The sequence below is a fragment of the Nelumbo nucifera genome, chromosome 6 (genome assembly GCF_055504915.1).
Source record: "Nelumbo nucifera cultivar China Antique chromosome 6, China Antique-T2T, whole genome shotgun sequence".
Classification (NCBI taxonomy): Eukaryota; Viridiplantae; Streptophyta; class Magnoliopsida; order Proteales; family Nelumbonaceae; genus Nelumbo; species Nelumbo nucifera.
Window position 1 is genome coordinate 56012908 of NC_142654.1, and position 19601 is coordinate 56032508.

General features: G+C 38.8%; 1 protein-coding gene, 1 long non-coding RNA gene and 1 pseudogene across 2 annotated transcripts; all 3 read right to left on the reverse strand.

Annotated features, from left to right (window-relative positions):
• Nucleotides 1-296: 296 nt before the first annotated feature.
• On the reverse strand, nt 297-2420 carry LOC104602088 (uncharacterized). The gene is made up of 4 exons (XM_010265654.2): nt 1683-2420; nt 1147-1278; nt 844-985; nt 297-753 (listed from the first exon to the last, which is right to left on the reverse strand). Exons 1-4 carry the CDS (start codon nt 2225-2227, stop codon nt 577-579), a joined length of 996 nt encoding a protein of 331 aa, XP_010263956.1. The 5' UTR covers nt 2228-2420; the 3' UTR covers nt 297-576.
• Nucleotides 2421-4396: 1976 nt separating this feature from the next.
• On the reverse strand, nt 4397-19601 carry LOC148791081 (uncharacterized). The gene is made up of 3 exons (XR_016077108.1): nt 19083-19601; nt 5010-5307; nt 4397-4942 (listed from the first exon to the last, which is right to left on the reverse strand). It is a non-coding gene; the product is annotated as an uncharacterized LOC148791081 (long non-coding RNA).
• LOC104602087 (organic cation/carnitine transporter 3 pseudogene) lies at nt 16841-19010 on the reverse strand (annotated as a pseudogene).

The window sequence follows — 19601 nt, forward strand, 5'->3', positions numbered from 1 at the left end:
ACAGACCCAGAACCAGATATAAAGCAGAGAAGCCCATTTTTATTTTCCATTTCATGAGTCAAAGTATAGGGTACCCTACCAAAAGCAGTGTATTTTTTTAGGGTAGCCTCAAATTTATTTTGCCCTGGGTTCAGTGGACCATCATGGCCCATGCAGATCGCCCATAGAATATAGCATACAAAAAGAACCACAATTCACAAGTGCTGAACACTTCAACCCTCCATTTAGATAGCACCATCTTAACCATCAAATACTACGTAGTTAAAGAGTCTAGCATAGCACAAATGGTAAAAATTAATTACGACCCTACACTAGAGGGTAGACCCTATCACCTGCGCGGAAGCCCCAAGGGCAGCCCAGGTGCCACGGTCAACCCCCTTGTAATTGGCTGACAACACAGTAGAAAGTAGAAACAATCACCTCAACCAAAACCCTTATATTTCTGATCTAATAAAGCGACTTAACTTCAGTGGCCCGTGAGCCCATGCATCTACATAAACTAGTTCTAGTCTCTAAAGATGACGGACGACCGACGATAACCGGAGAGACGAAACGAATATTAATTTACAGACGACCTTAAGAAAAGTGGCCGTTCATCTGTTGTTGGGATGGTTCGATCCGATTGCCAAACGTGCATGACAATACCGAGCACCCCGAGCCGTCGCGAGCAGGGATGAAGCAGACAGGGAGGAATTCCTCCGAGTCGCAAACGAAAGTCGAATTCTTGAAATGCTTTATCAGTGCATCCTTCCCCTGTGAAAAACGCCAATTGATCGAAGGATAAGAGAGAATTCTTGTAGGGATCACCACCTTTTTAAATTCTTCCAACCAAAAAGACTTTACCTGTATCCTTGCGAAAGTAATCTCACAGATTTTCCTGGAACCCAGAATGTCCCACTTGTAGTTATTTATTGACTGTTTCAGAATAGATGCCGCCCTTGCGCTTGTAAAGTTGACGAATGCGTACCCCCTGTTGCACCTACTCCTGCACTCAGTTCAACCAAACAGCGAAAGCATGCATTAACAGAAAAATACAACTAAACGAACGTATAATCCTTTATTTTCAGTATAGAGCATGTTTTAATCTTTATCAAGAATCACGAGGAACTGAGGATGAACGGGACGAATTTCAATAGTAAATAATACCTGAAATCCATGGGTAGATACAGGAAATCGTATGCCAAGGACATACCAGCATCCTCTGCTGCTCTCTCCGAAATTAGCGTCTGCCTCTCTTTTGAGCAACGCTCGTCAAGGAAATCCAACATCTCCTTGCGACTGAAAACCCAAAATGAACAGAAACCCATTTGGAAAATCATCTAAATAATACAGAACCGTGTGAATGAAGCAGAATTTCGTTCTCTAGTTCAAACAAACGAAATCAAAATGATCAAAACTGACAAGTCAGTAGAAATTAAACAAACGGCATCCATTTCATGGAAAATTATGGGAAAGAAAAAATACGAACATCCCTTAATGAATAGTTCTTTCACGCATCTTCTTCTCGATACCACTATAGTATAAAAAAACTAAAGAAAATTAGAAAAGCGAAACCATTCACAGATGGAGAAAGGTAGATTGAAGAACAAGGAAGCACAAACTAGCTAGTCCACCAAACATTGGAGAGACACAGATGGGTTTAAAACGATTACATGAGAGAGAGAGAGAGAGTGAAGATCTACCTCAATTTGTTCGGAATATTCTTAATCATAAGTGTGGTCTCCGTGTCCTCACTTTGTGCAGGGTTTTGCGTCGAGTTGTACTCCAAATTTTGAGCCGGTCGGTCTTCTTCGCTCACCGACTTAGGTCTCCACTCCAGGGTTTTAGTCCCAATTTTCTTAGCTCCTCTCCTCAGGAGACCATGACCCTTAAACCCCTTCCTGACCATAGTTATGATACTTTCCCTGCCTACTTTCTTCGTACTGTCGCCCTGCTCCGTCGTTGCCAAGTAAGTAATATCGCTGATCACCGGTGACGGTGCTGGAATGGTCACCCAGGAGTTATTCAGGTAAAAGAAACAATTATTGCAGTAGACAGAAAGAGAATGAGGAGGACGTCGAAGGGCGTCCATGACCGGAAAAGGACTCGAGTAACTCGGATGGAAAGAAGGGAAGAAGTAGGGCGATTGGGGAGGAGGCTGGTAAAGGGAGTAAGGAAGGATTCTCGGGACATCCATGGAATTTTCTGGGACGAATTCTGGTGCTTCAGGGTTGAGAGAAGTAGCCATGGAATAGAAGCAGAGGGTGAGTTGGGGAGAGTGACAAGAACTGTAAACTTCTAAACTCAACTGCAGCTGCAAGGAAAAGAGAGTCGAGGCTTTTATATTAGGATATAGGATTTCATTACTCACTCTGACATGCACTAAAGGCAGAGAGTGATTGTCAGATCACTCACTCTGTCGAAATATGTCAAGATCCAAAGAAGTCAAGAAGAACCCCCCCCCCCCCCCCGGCACCCATTCATAGTAATTTTCCGTCCGATTGGGATCTAGATCTTGAACACAGTTGTCCATGATTGAAAATTGAAATGGCAGAACCCCATAAACCACCCTATAATTTCCAATCGACCACTTCTGGTATGGCAGGTATCTGACCCCATAAACCATTTCAGACGTGGCTGCCGGGAGAAACCATTACAGAGACAGAGAAGAGAGGGAAGTGAAGTGAAAGGGGAAGGGGCGGATCTCATGATTAGATTTCCAACAAGCAATTAAATGCATGGATACGTGAGAGATTTTGGAGGTATAAGTGGTTGTGGCGCCAGAATGTTTTGCTTCATTTATTAGACAAGCAGTTGGCTCAGGCTCGCTGCGATTGCACTCGCTTTCGTACTACTGATGTGTGGGTTAGTTGAAGTTGAACTCTAGAGTGTTTCCATCGTCCACCCACGAGCAGGCTATCGTCATAACCGTTCAAATACAGTCATGAAGTCACTCAACGGAGAAAGGAGAAGGTGAGAAACCGAGCAAGGGATCATGTGGGCCGAATTCCTTTGCATGGCTTCTGCACCAAGTATTTATGCATGTCATGACGTCTACATGATTTCCAAGGCAAGAGAGGAGAGGAAGATTTTTGTATCTTCTATGCATCATTTGATATATCTTCTTTGAAGCAAGAAAAAACTTGAATTGCACTGTTGAGACCGATCGTCTATCGACCACAGTTGAGAGGGCGAGCAGCCGCGCACTAGAAGCGGAGGTGAGACAAGTATTAAGATGACGGTGAGAATGAGATTGTCTACTGCGTCAGCCTGACTGAAAGACGGAATTTCAGAGGGAGACAGCGAGAGAGAGAGAGTAAAAAGAGGTACAACTATTAGGGCCTATAGGTTGGCTGTGACAGGGCAGGAGGAAGGAATGATTACATTGGATTGATCTCCTTCCTCGTATTTCGCTTCCTCCGCGTTGGGGACTTGGTGCATTGCTAATGGTCGACGTCACAGTTGAGGTGCTTTAAATTTTAGGATCCGTTTGATCCGCATTAACCTGAATCAAATCGATCGGACTTACTGGTTCAAATCAATTATTTTCTTTGAATAAAAACCATTTTATATCAACTTAGGGTTACAACATTCTGTAATATCAATTAAAACATGAAAAGATTGTAGAATATGAGAGTTCTTTAGGGTTTCCATAACCATACCCACATAAAACCAATTAATAACAAACAATAGGCCCATTGTGGGAGACATATATTCTCACACCTTTATTGTCTTGAATCTTCATAGTCATCGTCCGGTTGAGAAATTCCTGTTCCAGGACAGGAATGGAATTTCTGGTTATCGAGGAATAATAAATAGTGTTTGATACTTTGTTCATCACACCAAGTTTTTATTCTAAAATACAGAAATAACGTTTGGATAGCTATTGAATCTTAAGATTCATATACATATAAAGTATTGTTACAAGTCCTCAAACATGAGAGTAATAAAAAAATAATTATACAGAAATGTCTTCTATTGTCAATCATTTAATAATTGTTGACTACTTAAAGATCAAAACAGCACAAATAAATAGTAAAATAATAAGAATCCAATACACGTCATAAAAAGCAACATCCACAAGTAACTGGTTATTGTTTAGAAGGGATGAACTGGTCAACCCATATAACGTCATTTTCGTGCGCCTGTGTATAAAAATAAAAAAATGTATGATTATGAAATACCTTGTACATTAAGGATAAAATAAAACAAAATCGATGAGAGATACACCACTCCCATAGGACATCAGTAGAACCACTGACCATAATTTCTTTCAGCTTTTGCCATAAACAACTGCATCTTGCCCCGTCCACATGCACAATTTGGACATTCGAAGATTCTTGACTTGCAAGAATTACATTACATGTAACTAAAAAAATAAAAAATTATTGACTTGCAATAAAGTATAATATGAAATTACACACTTAAAACCAACCAAATATAACAAAGTTGCAATTCATTAATCATTGTACTTAAAACAAACAAAAGATATCTCATTAAAGACTTAAAACCAACCAAATTATCAAAAACATGTTATATCTTAGGCTATCTTATTGAATCAGCTAATGGATTTGCGATTTCTCTTCGAAGATTTGTCATCTCCGATACGTTATCAACATTCACGGCACCATTGACTGGTTGAGCTTCATCCACTGGATCTTCTTCTATCTCGATTTTTATGTTCCCATATTCGTTAAAAAGGTCATCAGCAATGCTATCTCTTTTGATTTCGTCTCAAATAAATTTGTTAATCACACAAACAACTACCCTTCAAAATGTGGAATCTTGCTTTTAATACACCAAAACAACGCTCTATGCTGTTGTGCAAGCTTGTTGAACTCCTCCTTCACACCCTTTGGACGTCTTTGCCTTCTAATGTCAGACAAATGGTATCTCTCTCCTCAAAATGGCACAAAAAGGCCAATTTGATTTGGAAACCCCAAATCGGCAAGGTAATACTTTCCTGTTATACCAAAGCATAAATTTTAGTATTTAACTTTGTTGGAAATGTGAAATTAGCAAGAAATTACCTTGAAGTGGTAACTCCCTCCAACTTTGGTCTTGCATCCCTTTGATTGCCCTCATATACATTTTCTTGTTTAAGCCCTACATACTCCTAAGGACTTCTTGACATTTGCTGATGGAGAAATCATTTTCATTGCATGCACCCATTGCAACGATAGAATTTTGCTTAATGTAGTTTGTGAATGTCTGACAAGATTCACCTATGAGCTTATTTGTTATCCCTTTCATCCGCTTTCTGTCTTTTGGTGTGACAATGTCCTTAGGATCCATGTTCGAACCTTATGCATCCTTCTCTGTAGCTTCCTGCATTCTAGACAAATCTTGTGTCGAATCATTTATGAAGTCATTGAGAAGCTCTCAGCTCTCATTGTCCGTTTGGCCACATCATAGTGCTTTTCCTTTCTCTTGATTTTGATTTGAAATCACTTCCTTCCTTTTTTGACTTAATGCCATTTGTTTGTAAGTCATTAGAACAAAAAAGACTACCAATAACTTGAGCTTCAAATTAAAATTAGAGAAAGCATGTTGCTTCTTCGTAGAGCCTAAATAAGAGTAGGTGTTGAATCTTGGGTATTTTATAACTTGAGCTTCAAATCATAGTAGACATTCACAATGGAATTTCAATCAAAATTTCAGCACTGCTCTATTTTTGGTCATAATCTAACACAGAAGATGGATTTCTCTTTGTTTTAGCACTATTAATCTCTAAGTACCACTCCAATTTCTGTTATTATACTAATAATGTAATTACAGCATTACCCATAAGACAAAAGGCCCTATATCTAACGCTACAATTAATAGAGAAATAAAAGCAAAGAGACCAAACTAACCCTACAACCAGCTTTATCAGTTCTCAAAACTCTCTAATAAAAATGTGTAAATTAATTCCACCCTCTAAAATGATTAACCCCATCCATGAATTCTTTCCCTGCTTACAGGCCTGAATAAATCCATGTCAACAGATCATAGGCAACAATACAACTGAACCATCCCAAATCTCAAATGAGTTCATTAAAGGCAACATCTTCAAAGTACCTCCAATGCAAGCATGCAATATAGGTTTTAACGAAATGCAAAGAAAAAAAAACAATGGTGATGTGGTTTTTAACTCAAACCAACACAGTTTCAAATCACTAAGAACACGTACGTAGAGCTGGTATATGACTATGAGAACTGATGAATACTTAATAACATGAACATTATTTAAACATGAAGAAACGATCGCAATATGTGATGGGTTCTTACCTGTGCGGCGGAAAAACCTAAAGGAACGATTACAAGAAAAACCTAGGTGAATTGGTCGAAGCCCTGCGAGAGAAAGCTTGGGGATCTATGGTGGTAGGAAGAAGGAAGAAACCCCACTTAGTTTCGACTAGGGCTTTCTTATGTCCAAATCTACAAAATTATGAATTTGTCCTAGCTAGAACGTGGGAAACTAGCACATGTGTTCTCAAATTTAAGAAGAAGATATGGGAATCAAGGTTCAAAGTATCAACACGTATCAGCCTGTATTGGCCGATGCCTATCGTTTTGGGAACTCCCCGATGTATCGGGGTTCTGACCGGTTCAGGTGGTGGAGGATCCTTAAACCGCCCCTTGAACCGATTTTGAAAAAAAAAGTAAAAACCACTCGTTATTTCCAGATATGACCCAACTACCGGCGTATCGATATTTAGAACCTTGGTGGGAGCCACATGTTCTCCAAAAAAAGGGGTTTTTATATTTCAGTCCACCCCTAGGGTGGAGCTAAGATTTCTAGGGTGGACTAAATCCTGCCCGTGGATTGATGCCAAATTCACAGACAGGATGCGGTTTATAGGGGGGCTACTAGTAGATTAGGAGGGGGCTACAATTAAGATTTTTGAGGTGGATTGCAGTCCACTTGCTCAGAATGTGCCATTCCCACTCCAAAAGCACCCGTTCCCACTTAAAATGTGATGACAAACGTGTTTCCATTCCGCGGGAATGTCGGGAGCGCGAGGTAGATTCCTGTGGAATGATGCCAAACGGGACCCAACTATTTCCTAGGCACAACCAATTGACTTACATGAGGGAATGCCTTCCAATTATCCCCATTGAAAATGGACCTATACATGGCTAGGCCAAGTTTGGGTTGGACATTTTATTAACACAAAATGACCAATCTTGAGTCCAAACCTGACCCTTTTATAAAGCTCAAAACTTGATTTGGACAAATATATTATACTATATCAATTATATATTATTAAAAATATGTTTAATTATATTATATAATTAAAAATAGTCTAACTTGATGTTTAAAGCCTAAGCCTAAGCCCAAGGCCCAAGGCCTAAAACTGTCTTGACATAATAAAGAACATGCCAGTCCATGGAACTACCCAGCCAAAGAATAGGTCTAATTTGGAATGAGAATTTAATGGCAATCTTCAAAAGAATAAAAAAGGACAAGTGACTTGAAAACCACTAACCCCCTCCCCTTTCTTGGATCCATGGAGCTAAACCCATAAACCCCCAACCCTAGTTCAAGTGGAATTCAATCCTAACTACAACCAATAAGAAACCTTACCAACTAGCCAATTGGCACCTTACCCCAAGCCCTATTTCTTTTTACCCGATGCAAACCCTCCTTGGGAGCTATGCATATCTTATAGAGAATCTAATTCTAAATTTCCTCTAAACCAAATAGGCAGAATAGGTCATTCCAATTCCGATTCATTCATACTTTCAACATGAACCAAACCAACCCTTACATTTTATCATTGGTTTATGCTTTTTGTTTCATGATATAATTCATGCACCATAGATTGTCAAAAATCATTGAGATGAAAATGTGATTTTGTTTTTCTTTCATGAATAGATGAAATATAAATCATATAAACATCCATTTCAACTAATGTAATTTGATGTGCATAAAGAACTTATCTATAAATAAATAAACCTATCTATATTATATAAAATAGATACTTGCCTTATTTTCATGTAAGTCATAAAAATTAAATCTAAATACCACATATTATATTTTATTATATAATTAATACTTGCTTAAATTTTAATTATTAGTTTATATTGATGTAAATAGTTACTTTGCTGAATTGAAATGTTTCTTACTTTCTTATAATATTTCCACATACATTTTGTACTGCATAAGTTGTAGACACTACATGTTTAATATAGTTTTTTTGCACAAATCTGCTTGTATGACTATTAGCCAGGAGAAGAGTGTCAATACACCACCTTCCTAGCTCCTTTATTAGTAACCTTTGAGCCTTTTGTTGAAACCAACGATGTGGTGGGTAAGTGGTAAAAACGAACCTATTCACTAACAAAATAAGACCCAGAATTCCAGAGTCAAGTCGACTCGGACTAGTTCCATTTTAATTCATGTTGGACCAAGTGGTCTATTGCTTTATAGGAATAATTCCGTAAGCCAACGGGAATAAGCACACCATCAATAGAGTATTTACTTTATGCCTCTATATCAACTAGTCTATTGTTGTTGTTGTTGTTGTTGTTGTTGTTGTTGTTGTTGTTGTTGTTGTTGTTGTTGTTGTCATTCATATAAGCAGATTTAAAGTTAGCTATTTAGGTAAATGAAGCAGATTAATTTAGTATAAATAAAAATAGTAAATTAATTCATTATTAATTTAATTAATCTAATTAAATACTTAAATTACATTAATTACTCAAATTTTAAAGCAAATAACTTTACCATTACAATTAGTAACTTTAAAATAATTAATAAAGTCTTAAAAAACACATTTAAAGGAAATTAAGTAACTTAACATATGATATGCACTGAGACATTTTACCAAGTGTATAATGTTAATTAGAGGGGTTAGGAGCGGGAGGGAGGGATGGGAGGGAGTAGTTGAATTATTGGAGAGAGAAAGAGAGTGAAAGGAGAGAGAATATTTTAAAATATTAGTTAGCTTTTGTTCCATGGATTTTGATTGAGACATTAAAGAAACTTACATGAAAAGGCTCGGCTTAGTCCTAAGTTTGATGTTTAGACTTGGCCTAGGCCTGGCCCTACAAATTTTTAGCCCAAGCTTTGGCTCAATACTTTAGCGCAACCCAAGATCACATTAGGCTTACAAATTTCCAAGCCAAGCTTGGGCCCAACCAACCTAAGAATGACCTAACTCAAGAATTCAAGGCTTGGGCCTAGGTTTTTTCTTCAAACCTGGCCCTAGGCTTGAGTGTGCATTAGGCCCACAAGTTTCCAAGTTGGGTTTCTTTCCAATACTTCAATTCCAACTCGGGGCTTGCCAAGACGAAACATATTTAGAAGACTTAATTAATTAATTAAAAAATATTAAATACATTTATTATCTTGTAAATAATATTAAAAGTCCATCCAATACTTCAATCCCAACTCGGGGCTTGCTTAGATGAAACATAATTAGAAGACTTAATTAATTAATTAAAAATATATTAAAAACATTTATTATCTTGTAAATAATATAAAAAGTTCAAGGAGAGAGTGGTTGAAGATAAATCAAATCTTGAAAATAAAGATAAATGAAAATTTAAAAATAGTATTATAGTGGGAGTGGAGAGAGAGAGAGATAGGGTTGTCAACAAGTCAAGTCCAAGTAGAATCGGAATTGACTTGACAAGAATTACTAAGGACTTGGAATCAAACTGGACCCAATAGGGTCTGTAATTTTAGACCCAGAAATGAACTGATTGTTCTTAGGGCAATCGGGTCTGACCCAATGGACCTAATAATGAACTGATTGTTCTTATGTATGTATGTATGTATGTATGTATGTATGTATGTATGTATGTATGTATTGAAAGATCAAATAAAAAATTTAATGTTTCACCCATTCTGCTCCCTCCTACCTTCTCTTAAACCCCTCACTATCCAGCTAGAAACTTCATCTTCCTCCCCCTCTCCTTATCTTCCCACCAGCCCAAAGTTCACTCAATTTCGTCTAGTCTCTCCTCTTCTCCCCCTTCCTCATCCCACCCCTTAATTTTTTTTCTAGGTATTCTTCCCTTTTCTATATATATATTATAATGTTTCTAGTCAAATGGGACTAGTTCCATCTTAATTCATGTGGGACCAAGTGGTATATGCATGGCTTTATGGGACTAATTTTGTAGGCCAACGAGAATAACTACACGATCAATGGAGTACTTGCTCTATATCTCTATGTCTCATCCCATAATATAAAGGCTAATCCCAACCAATTAGAGAGGTTTGTGGACAATTCCTATCCATTAAAGTTGTAGAGACAGTGAAATTTAGCCATAGGGCTATTTTTATACTTTTAATTTTCTTTGTTGTATATCTATTATTTGTATTATCTCTCTCCTATACATTAAGGGTAGATTTGTCCTTTTACAAACTTAATATAAATATATCTTTTAGGGTGTTGACTGACACAAGGTGTCACACCCACCATTCGGTTGTTCTCTCTCTATCTGTCTCTCTCTTTCTTTTCTGACTTTCGAACTGACTCTGACATGGTATCAGAGCAGGTCACGACCTGAACTTCACTCGGCACCTTGGCCACTAATTCAAGAACTCCCTAACAATATTTGGAAGTTCTTGAGTATTTTCTTTACTTCTCTTCCTGGACCGGCTACAGATCTGAACTTTACAGATCTATTTTCTGGACTACTGCGCCACTGGGTTTAATCTTTTTTCATATCTCCCTATAGAGATACCGGATCAGCCTGAAATTTTAGATCTGGTGTCGCCTAGAGCAAATCTATTGAATCTTCTTGGTTTGGTTTGGATTGGTTTCGTCTTTGAGGGGTTTTGATCCACTTTTCAGTTCAGAAGAACTCTGCAGTTGCCTTTTTTGGACATCAACTGAAAGGTATTCTTCTTTTCTTCTTTGGTTCGAATTTCTTTTGGTTTTTGGAAGTGTGTGTTGTTTCCCTTTGTTATTCGATGGCATCAGAAATGATGGATGTTCTTCCTATTAAATTCAATGGTACAAACTACACACTATGGAAGTTCAATTTTCAGTTCCATGTCAAAGCTAAGGGTCTTTAGGGGTACCTAGATGGATCTGTGTCTAAACCTAATAACTCTGACATTAAGGGACTTAATCAGTGGAAGATCGACAACACAAAAATTGTGTCATGGATTCTAGGCTTAGTTGAAACTGATATTGCTATCCCTATGAGAGGGTACAAGACACCCTATTAGATGTATCAATACCTTGAGAAAGTTTATCAACAGTCGAATACCTCTAGACAATATCAGGTAGAGGTTGACATTTTTTCTTACTATCAAGGAGATAGAAAGGTCCAGGAATACTATGCCTGGTTCATTAACCTTTGGATAGAATATGAGTTAGCTCACATGGGAGATGATCCTTCATACTGTTGTGTTAAATACATGAAGGAACACTTCGACAGGAGAAAAATTATGCATTTCCTAATGCATCTAAGGCCAAAATTTGAAGTCGTCTGATCTAATATCCTAAGCTGAGGAACACTTCCTGACTTAGATACTATTCTTGGGGAGATTTTGAGGGTAAAAACTAGATTGACTACTCAGACTACACTGGATGGAAGGAAGGACTCCAACATTGATGTTGTCTTCTTGGCAACTAAACCAAAGGGGAAGAAGGATTTCTCTAAGATACAGTGTTATGAATGCAAGAAGTACGGGCATTTTATCTCCCATTGTAAGAATAAAAACACATGCACCTATTGCAAGCAGGTCGGCCATATCATCACTGAATGTCCTACCTGGCCATAGAAAGGTAGTGGTCCAAATTAGAAAAAAGGGAACTACAAGGCCTATCAGACTATTATAGATGGTTCAGATGACTCCTCCTCTATCACTTCTGTAGCTGGCCAAAACAATACCTCCAACAACATGTCTAAAGAAAGGATTTGATAGCTCATGTCCTTGGTCATCTCCTCAGCGTTTATTGCTATTGGTCTGTCTGCTAAGTCACCAACCTATTGCCCTTCACCGAACGACCTCTGGTATATAGACGTAGGATCCTCTAACCACATGACAGGGGCTACTCTTGGTCAATATCCCAAACCCCATCCTCTCAATAGACATATTATTACTGCAAACGGTGAGAAACTTAACATACTTTGTTGTGATGATTTGTATTTATCTACCTCTAAATCATCTTCGTTTCATTTATCCAAAATTTTATTTGTACCTAAACTCACCACCAATTTGATTTCTATTGGCCAATTTATAGAGAAAGTTAATAATGTCTCATTTATTTCTAATGGTTGTTTGATACAGGACCGGAAAACTAGGGAGGTGAAGGGGAAGGGGCGTAGACCGGGAAGACTCTTTGCCTTGGAGTTTGAGAAAAATAAGACTACTTCTGCTTCTACTTCATGTTTGCTTTCTATTACTTATAGTTCTAGATCTTTTAATGGCAATAATGATTGGCATCCGTGGCATAGACGCCTTGGCCATCCTTTTTCTAAGAAACTTGATTAGTTATTTGCTTATATTAGTTTACTTGTTTTTGCTTTTCTTTTAAGAATATGAATAAAGATTGTATTACTTGTGATTTATGTAAGAGTCATATTTTACTCATTCCTTCTTATTCTGAGCATGCAACCGTTCCCTTTCATTTAATACATAGTGATGTCTAGTCGCCTCTAGTTGTTTTACGGCTGGGATATAAGTACTTTGTAACCTTCATTGATGACTATACTTGTTTTACTTGGGCTTATTTTCTTTGAAAGAAATCTGAAGTATACACTATTTTTAAACACTTTCACACCTATGTAATTACCCAATTTGATGCAAGAATCTGCGAGCTAAGATCGGATTCAGGGGGAGAGTATATTGATGGGGATTTCTAGAACTACCTGAAACAATATGGAATTCAACCCCAAAAATCCTGTCTGGCCATCCCACGACAAAATGAGGTAGTAAAAAGGAAAAATGGACACATCTTGAGTGTAGTCAGAACCCTTTTACAGGATTCCCATGTACGCTATTGGTTTTGGGTGGAGGTGGCCAGCATTGCTATGTATCTCATAAATCGTCTTTCGTCGTTTGTTTTGAATAATTCCTCTCCTTTTCAATCTCTCTTTCACAAACCCCCAAACCTATCCATGCTCAGGGTTTTTGGTTGTGCTTGTTTTGTCCACCTTCCACCCCATGAATGCACAAAGTTAACTATACAAGCAGCTTTGTGTGCCTTCATGGGATACAATTTTGAACATAAGGGGTTCCTTTGCTATGACCCTTTGGATCTCTCGTAATGTAGTCTTTCTTGAAAGTGTGTCCTTTTTTGAACATATTGTGAAATTCCTAGCTCCTTCTATTTTCTTGTTGCACAGTTTTGATTATACAGGCACCTCAGATATTCCATTATCACCTCCGCACCAGCTTCAGACATACTTCAGGAAGCAACGGCCTTCTTTAGTCTCCATCCCCCCCCCCCCCTTTACTCCACCTCCAATTGCTGATCCGGTCACTCCAACTCCCTCAGTAAGTGTACCTGACCTTCCTCTTGAACCCACTTTACGTCGTTCCACTAGAATCTCTCGACCACCTAACCACTATGGTTATTCACCAGACCATAGCTCATTTTTTGCTGTTTTATCTACCACAAACATTCCCATATCTTACCAATAGGTCATAGTAGAACCACACTTGAAAGATGCCATGGATTGTAAGATTTGAGCACTTCTTAAGAATGACACTTGGGACCTGGTTCAAGCTCCACCTGAAGCCTCTCTCATAGGAAGTTGATGGGTCTATTCTATGAAAATGAAATCTGATGGGAGCCTAGACAGATATAAAGCCAAACTTGTTGCACATGGATACAAATAGGAATGCGGGATAGACTATGAGGAGAATTTTGCTCCTGTATCTAAAATGACTATTGTACGTCTTCTGATGGCTATATCTGCAGCCAAACAGTGGACAATCCATCAGATGGATGTCAAAAATGATTTTCTTCATAGGGAGTTAAAAGAGACGATTTATGTGAATCCTCCTCTAGGATACTGTACAGATCCGCAACTTGTTTGTCGTCTGAAGAAGTCACTTTATGGCTTAAAGCAAGCCCCTAGGGCATGGTTTGAAAAGTTCATATCCGTCATCATTGATGTTAGCTTTACCTAGAGTCCTTCTGATTATTCCTTATTCATCTTAAGGAGGAAGCGAGGAGTATGTTGATGATATACTCATTACAGGGGATGACACAGAAGGAATTTCTAGGCTACAACAGTTACTCAGTGAATCCTTCAAGATAAAGGACTTGGGGCCTTTGACATATTTCTTGGGCCTTGAAGTGAGCAAAAATTCTCAATGCTACTTTGTTAATCAACAGAAGTATGCGGCCGATCTGGTTAAATTGGAAAATCTTAGTGACTCTAAGATTGTGGACACTCCACTAGAACTGAACCTAAAACTCAGCAAAGATGATGGATCTCCCCTTGAAGATCCTACCCTTTATCATCAGTTAGTGGGCAGTTTAATCTATCTCACCATGACTCGGCCAGACATATCCTATGCATTCAGATATGTGTGAGGCACACTATCAAATGGGATATTCTTCTCCTCATCATCTCCCATTCATCTTATGGCCTATGCGGATGCTGATTAGGCTTGATGCCCTGACACCCGACGGTCTACTACTGGCTAGTGTGTCTTCCTAGGCAACTCCCTTATCTCATGGAAGTGCAAGAAACAAGTAACTGTTTCCAAATCTTCCACTGAAGCTGAATATAGGGTTATGTCTTCCGTGTGTAGTGAGATCATATGGCTTCGGGCTCTTCTATTTGAAATACTAAATGAGCCATCATTGTCTGTTCCTCTTTATGCAGACAATATCAGTGCAATAAAAATTGCATCCAACCCCGTCTTCCATGAGTGCACCAAACACATAGAAGTTGATTGTCACTTCATTCACGATCTCCTTCTTGAGGGTACCATATCTCTTCTGGGCTCTAACTAGCAGACTTGTTGACTAAAGCAATAATACGGGCTCCACATCTATTTCTCATGGACAAACTGATGCTTATTCCTAGGCATCAGTTTGAGGGGGAGTGTAGAGATGGTGAAATTTAGTCATAGAGCTATTTTTGTACTTTTACTTTTCTTTATTATATATTAATTCTTTATATTATCTCTTTCTTGTACATTAAGTACAGATCTATCATTTTACAAACTTAATATAAATATATCTTTTAGGGTGTTGTCTCACACAAAGTATCACACCCACCATTCAACTATTCTCTCTTTTTCTTTTCTGGCTTTCGAACTGAATCTGACAAAAGCAAACCCAACGGTCATAAAGGGTCTAAACCCAAATTGTTGAGATCACTTGAACAATTGAGTATGTATTACTCTCTTATAGCATGACTCTTGATCTCTCAACCTATCTTGATTTTTATTAAGTTTGATTGTGGTAGAACATTACCGGCCTCCACTTGGACCGAAGAAATTTGAGCCTCATGTCTAAACTGGCACACGTTCCTAAGAAATCACCATCAAAGGACTTTCAACTCGAAGTTGGACAAATAGGGTGCAACTACATCAAATTACCTATTCCATTAAATGGTGATGAGTTGAATGTAATTTCTGATAAGGATCAGGCATCTATTCCATTAAATGGTGAAAAGTTATTGTATACTAGTTGAAGAAATAGATTGACAAGTGCCATATTTTTGACAGAAATATGACTAACTTTCTCAAGAAGCCAAGAATGGATCCCCATTCACAATAAACAAACTGGTTGGCATATTGAGATACATCGTAATCAGGAAGTGTTAAAGTTACTACTCTCTGGATGTACTTCATACTTCATATAAATTGCCAGCCCTACTCGTAAAATCCTTTCCCCAGGAAGAGACAATAGACCTGGTACCTCGTTTGGAAACTGATGATCGACGGTGGATTAAACAACGAGCCTTTCAGCACCTCGAGAAATTGGAATTTCAAGACATGTCTCTAAGATAATATATTACTAGCGGAGTTACCCGTGCTGAGCACGGGCTTGTATATATTATGATGGTATGAGAACTGATTTGAATCTAAATCTCACAAAACTGGTTTAAGATAATAAACACTGATTTCTTTGTCCCCAACCGAATTCAACTTCTGTAGGGTAAATTGGTGTTTACACCGTTCCAGCAGCCCCTTACAATTTTGTATTAGGAATAGATTTCATGAAATAAATCATTTAAGTATAGAGATATTTTCAAGGTAAGGCTGTAAAGTCTGTTGGAACGGGCTTTGCCCTGACTAAAGCCAGACTGTTCCCAAAATATTTTAAAATGAAAGCTTTTTATTCATTTTGTATATATTTACATATTTTATTTTATATTTTATATTTTTATATTTTATATTTTTATTTTTTATGTTTTTTTATTTTTTTTTAATTTATTTAAACAATTATTTGTGTTATTTTCTTATGAACCCCATTTCATTTCATCTTTAATTTTTACATATTATTATTATTATTATTTTGTTTTTTTTACTTTCTATTTTTTTTAAATTTTTACATTTTCTACTTCTTATTTTTCTCCTTTTTTATTTGTATGTTTTTTTATTACTTTTCTCTTTCCGCCATTTGTCTCCCCTAAGTCTCCCATGACATTGTCCGAGTCTATTAAATCAGTCTATCCATTTCACATTTCCCAATTTTTTATTATATTATTTATTCCTTTTCCTTTTTTTTATTTTGTAGATTGAATTAATCAAATCCTCTCGGCCAATCACTCTTCCCTCTCAGAATCTACAAACAGAGTTTGTTATGGTATCATATGCCCGTCACCATTCTTCATTCTCTCATTCCCTTTTTCTTTTCATTATTATTTTTTTCTTTTTTTGTTTTTGTTATTATTATCCATTACTGTTCTGGCCTTCAGGGAGAGTCAACCGAAAGAATCTATTTGAATCGATACACCCAGTTAATTTAAAGTATTAAAAAATAGGGTAAATTACAAAAACCCCCTGTAATATGGGGTCTGTGACAAAGACCCCTGTACTATAACCGTGAGACAAAAATCCCCTCCGTTAGCCTTCCATACAGAAAGATGAAAAATCTGCCGTTACAATATTTTTTATCCCTATACTACCATTGTAGGACAACCTTAACCTCTGTTCGTCTTTTATACGTTTTCTCACCTTATTTCTCCCTTGCAATCATCCATCGTGTCATAAGAACCCATCTTTCCTCCCGGCGGCTACCAACACCGGACTGAACACCCTGCCGAACACCAGCGCCTGACTAACCATCGACAATGCCGAGTTCCTCATACACGTCAGGAACAACTCCAGTGTGTATATCAGCAACACGCTGAACATCATGCACGTGCTAAAGAAGCTCACCAGCTCCACCGCCACCTGCAATTTCTGTCGTGACTCACCCACCACCACGCACATTATACTGTAAATCCCGCTTATAGTTGTGAACACCAGCAGCGAACTTCTCCTGTTCACTTTTCCAATAAGAAAGAACGTCAGCAATGACGATGGCAGCTCTGATAAGGCATTGAAGGTGACGATCAACTAGAGACTGAAGGCCAGGTTTCCGACCCCCAAAGGCATCCTGTATTACACTTTTTCTCGACCAATGCCTTGATAACAGAGTAGAGATTGCCATCAAACGTCTCCGGTACGATGGATGTGCCGGAGAAGCTCACGCTTAACCTGAAGCTACTTTGATTCCTCGTGGTTATGGTTCTTAACGTCTCCACTGCTTCGTCTTTGCGTCCTTTCACCAGGAGCCATCTCGGTGATTCGCGCACTGCAAAGTGGATGATTATACAGTAAAAGATGGCTGCCACGGACGTCCACAGATAGAGGGTCCCCATGAAGACTCTCCGTCGAGGGTACGAACGCACAAGTTCCGATCGTAGCGCGACCGAACCCGTTGACGAATCTCAAGGCGGCGTAGACCCAAATGTTGGGAGAAAAGGCCATTAAAGTAGAAGTTACGGACATCTTCAGACATGAGAGCACGAGCATGTTCTTGCGACCGAGAAACGAGTCCACCAGCGAGGCAGCCCACGAAGAATGACAACGCCGGTAACCCAGCGATGATGGGGCCGGTGCAGGCGAGGTTCCATTCCGACAGGACGAATATCCGTGACGGCTTATCCCAGGCCCATGCATCCTTGGGAAGTAAGCAAAGGTTGGCGGCAGAGTTGCAGGAGGGGTCGTCTTGGCGAGAGCAATGCCAGGTGGGCTCGGCGTCGGTGAAGACCCTAATGAAGGTCTGCTAGGCATCGAAGACCCATGTGAAGGAGACCAGGATGGCTTGCAGGAGCTGAGCCCACCCGAAACTTCCTATACACCGTTCGATGGTGTCGTCTAGAGAGGGAACGTGCTTCTCGAGTCGTGGGTGTTCGTTTATATGTAGGTGTCCGTCTAAGGTGGCCACATTACTAGGTCCCACGTCATATGTAGGTGTTCGTTCATGGTGTCCAATCCATACTCAGATAATCCATGTCCGAGTTGGAGTTGTGCACTGCATTCATTCAAAGATTCCCACCTTTGAACTCAAAAGTTCATGGTCACAGAATTGGAGATAGAGATGAAAAAGATGGTCCCACATGAAGCAAAGCCGTCTGTCTGATAATGGGTGGGTGTTATTTCCGCCAAATTGAAAATGTTAACTCGATTTGTGAAGGGTATTTTCGTCAAATAACATTTGTCTCGCAAAAGAAAGTATTTCTCACAGACCCTATATATATACTATAGGGTAGCTTTTGTAATTTACCCTAAAAAGTATTATATTCGAATCAAACAGTTGATAAGGCAAACACAATAGGAAAAACACAATGTTTAATCACACCATTCCCTAATGAAAACACTCCAAGACTTCGTTTGACCCAAAACAAGGAGTAAATAATTAACGGCGAATAACAGGAACCTGAAGCATTTGAAGCTTGAAGGGAGATCTAAGTAAAGATGAAAAAGAACGATAATAACAGATAAGCAAGGGCGTATTTCAATCCTTCTCCCTTTCACATTCGTCATTGGCTAGGGAATTTACAGAGAACAGCACTTCAGAGTTTCATCACCGTCTTTGGTAACTTCTACAGATCCCCGTCATCCCATAGCAAAACACAAAGAAAGAAAAAAAAAGGATAAAAAATGAGAAAGCATAGTGAGAAATAGGGCTTACCTGGGCTGAATGTTGGCCCGAACACGGTTACTGGAGCAGAGGAGCTTCAGTCTGCTATAGTCGGATATTGCTAGCTGGAATAGAAATGATCTCCATGAACTGTAACCGGGACAATGGTGAGAAGAAACGATTCCTTGGATGCAAGTTTTTCCCAAGCTGAAAAGAGGGACAGCTCGGATGATGGATATTTTGTGACTTTGCTCAGCCGGTGAAGAATATGGAGAACGAAGAATCGATGAGCAGTCGGGGAAATCCAACAATGTGAAACACACCAGTACGAATGATGCAGAATGATGAGGAAATCCAAAAATGGTGAGAAATCCCCAAAAGCAGGAAGGAGAAATAGATCGGCGTTGCTGCAATGGCGGTGACTGATGAAACAGAGGGAGGAGGACGAGAGAGAAGAAGAGAAATAGTTCCTTCCAGAAGATCGCCGAGGTGGTAGGTATGGACGAAAGCTGGAGAAGAGATTTCACGTGACGAAAAACTTCACATGCGGATACCTCATCCCGCTGGAAG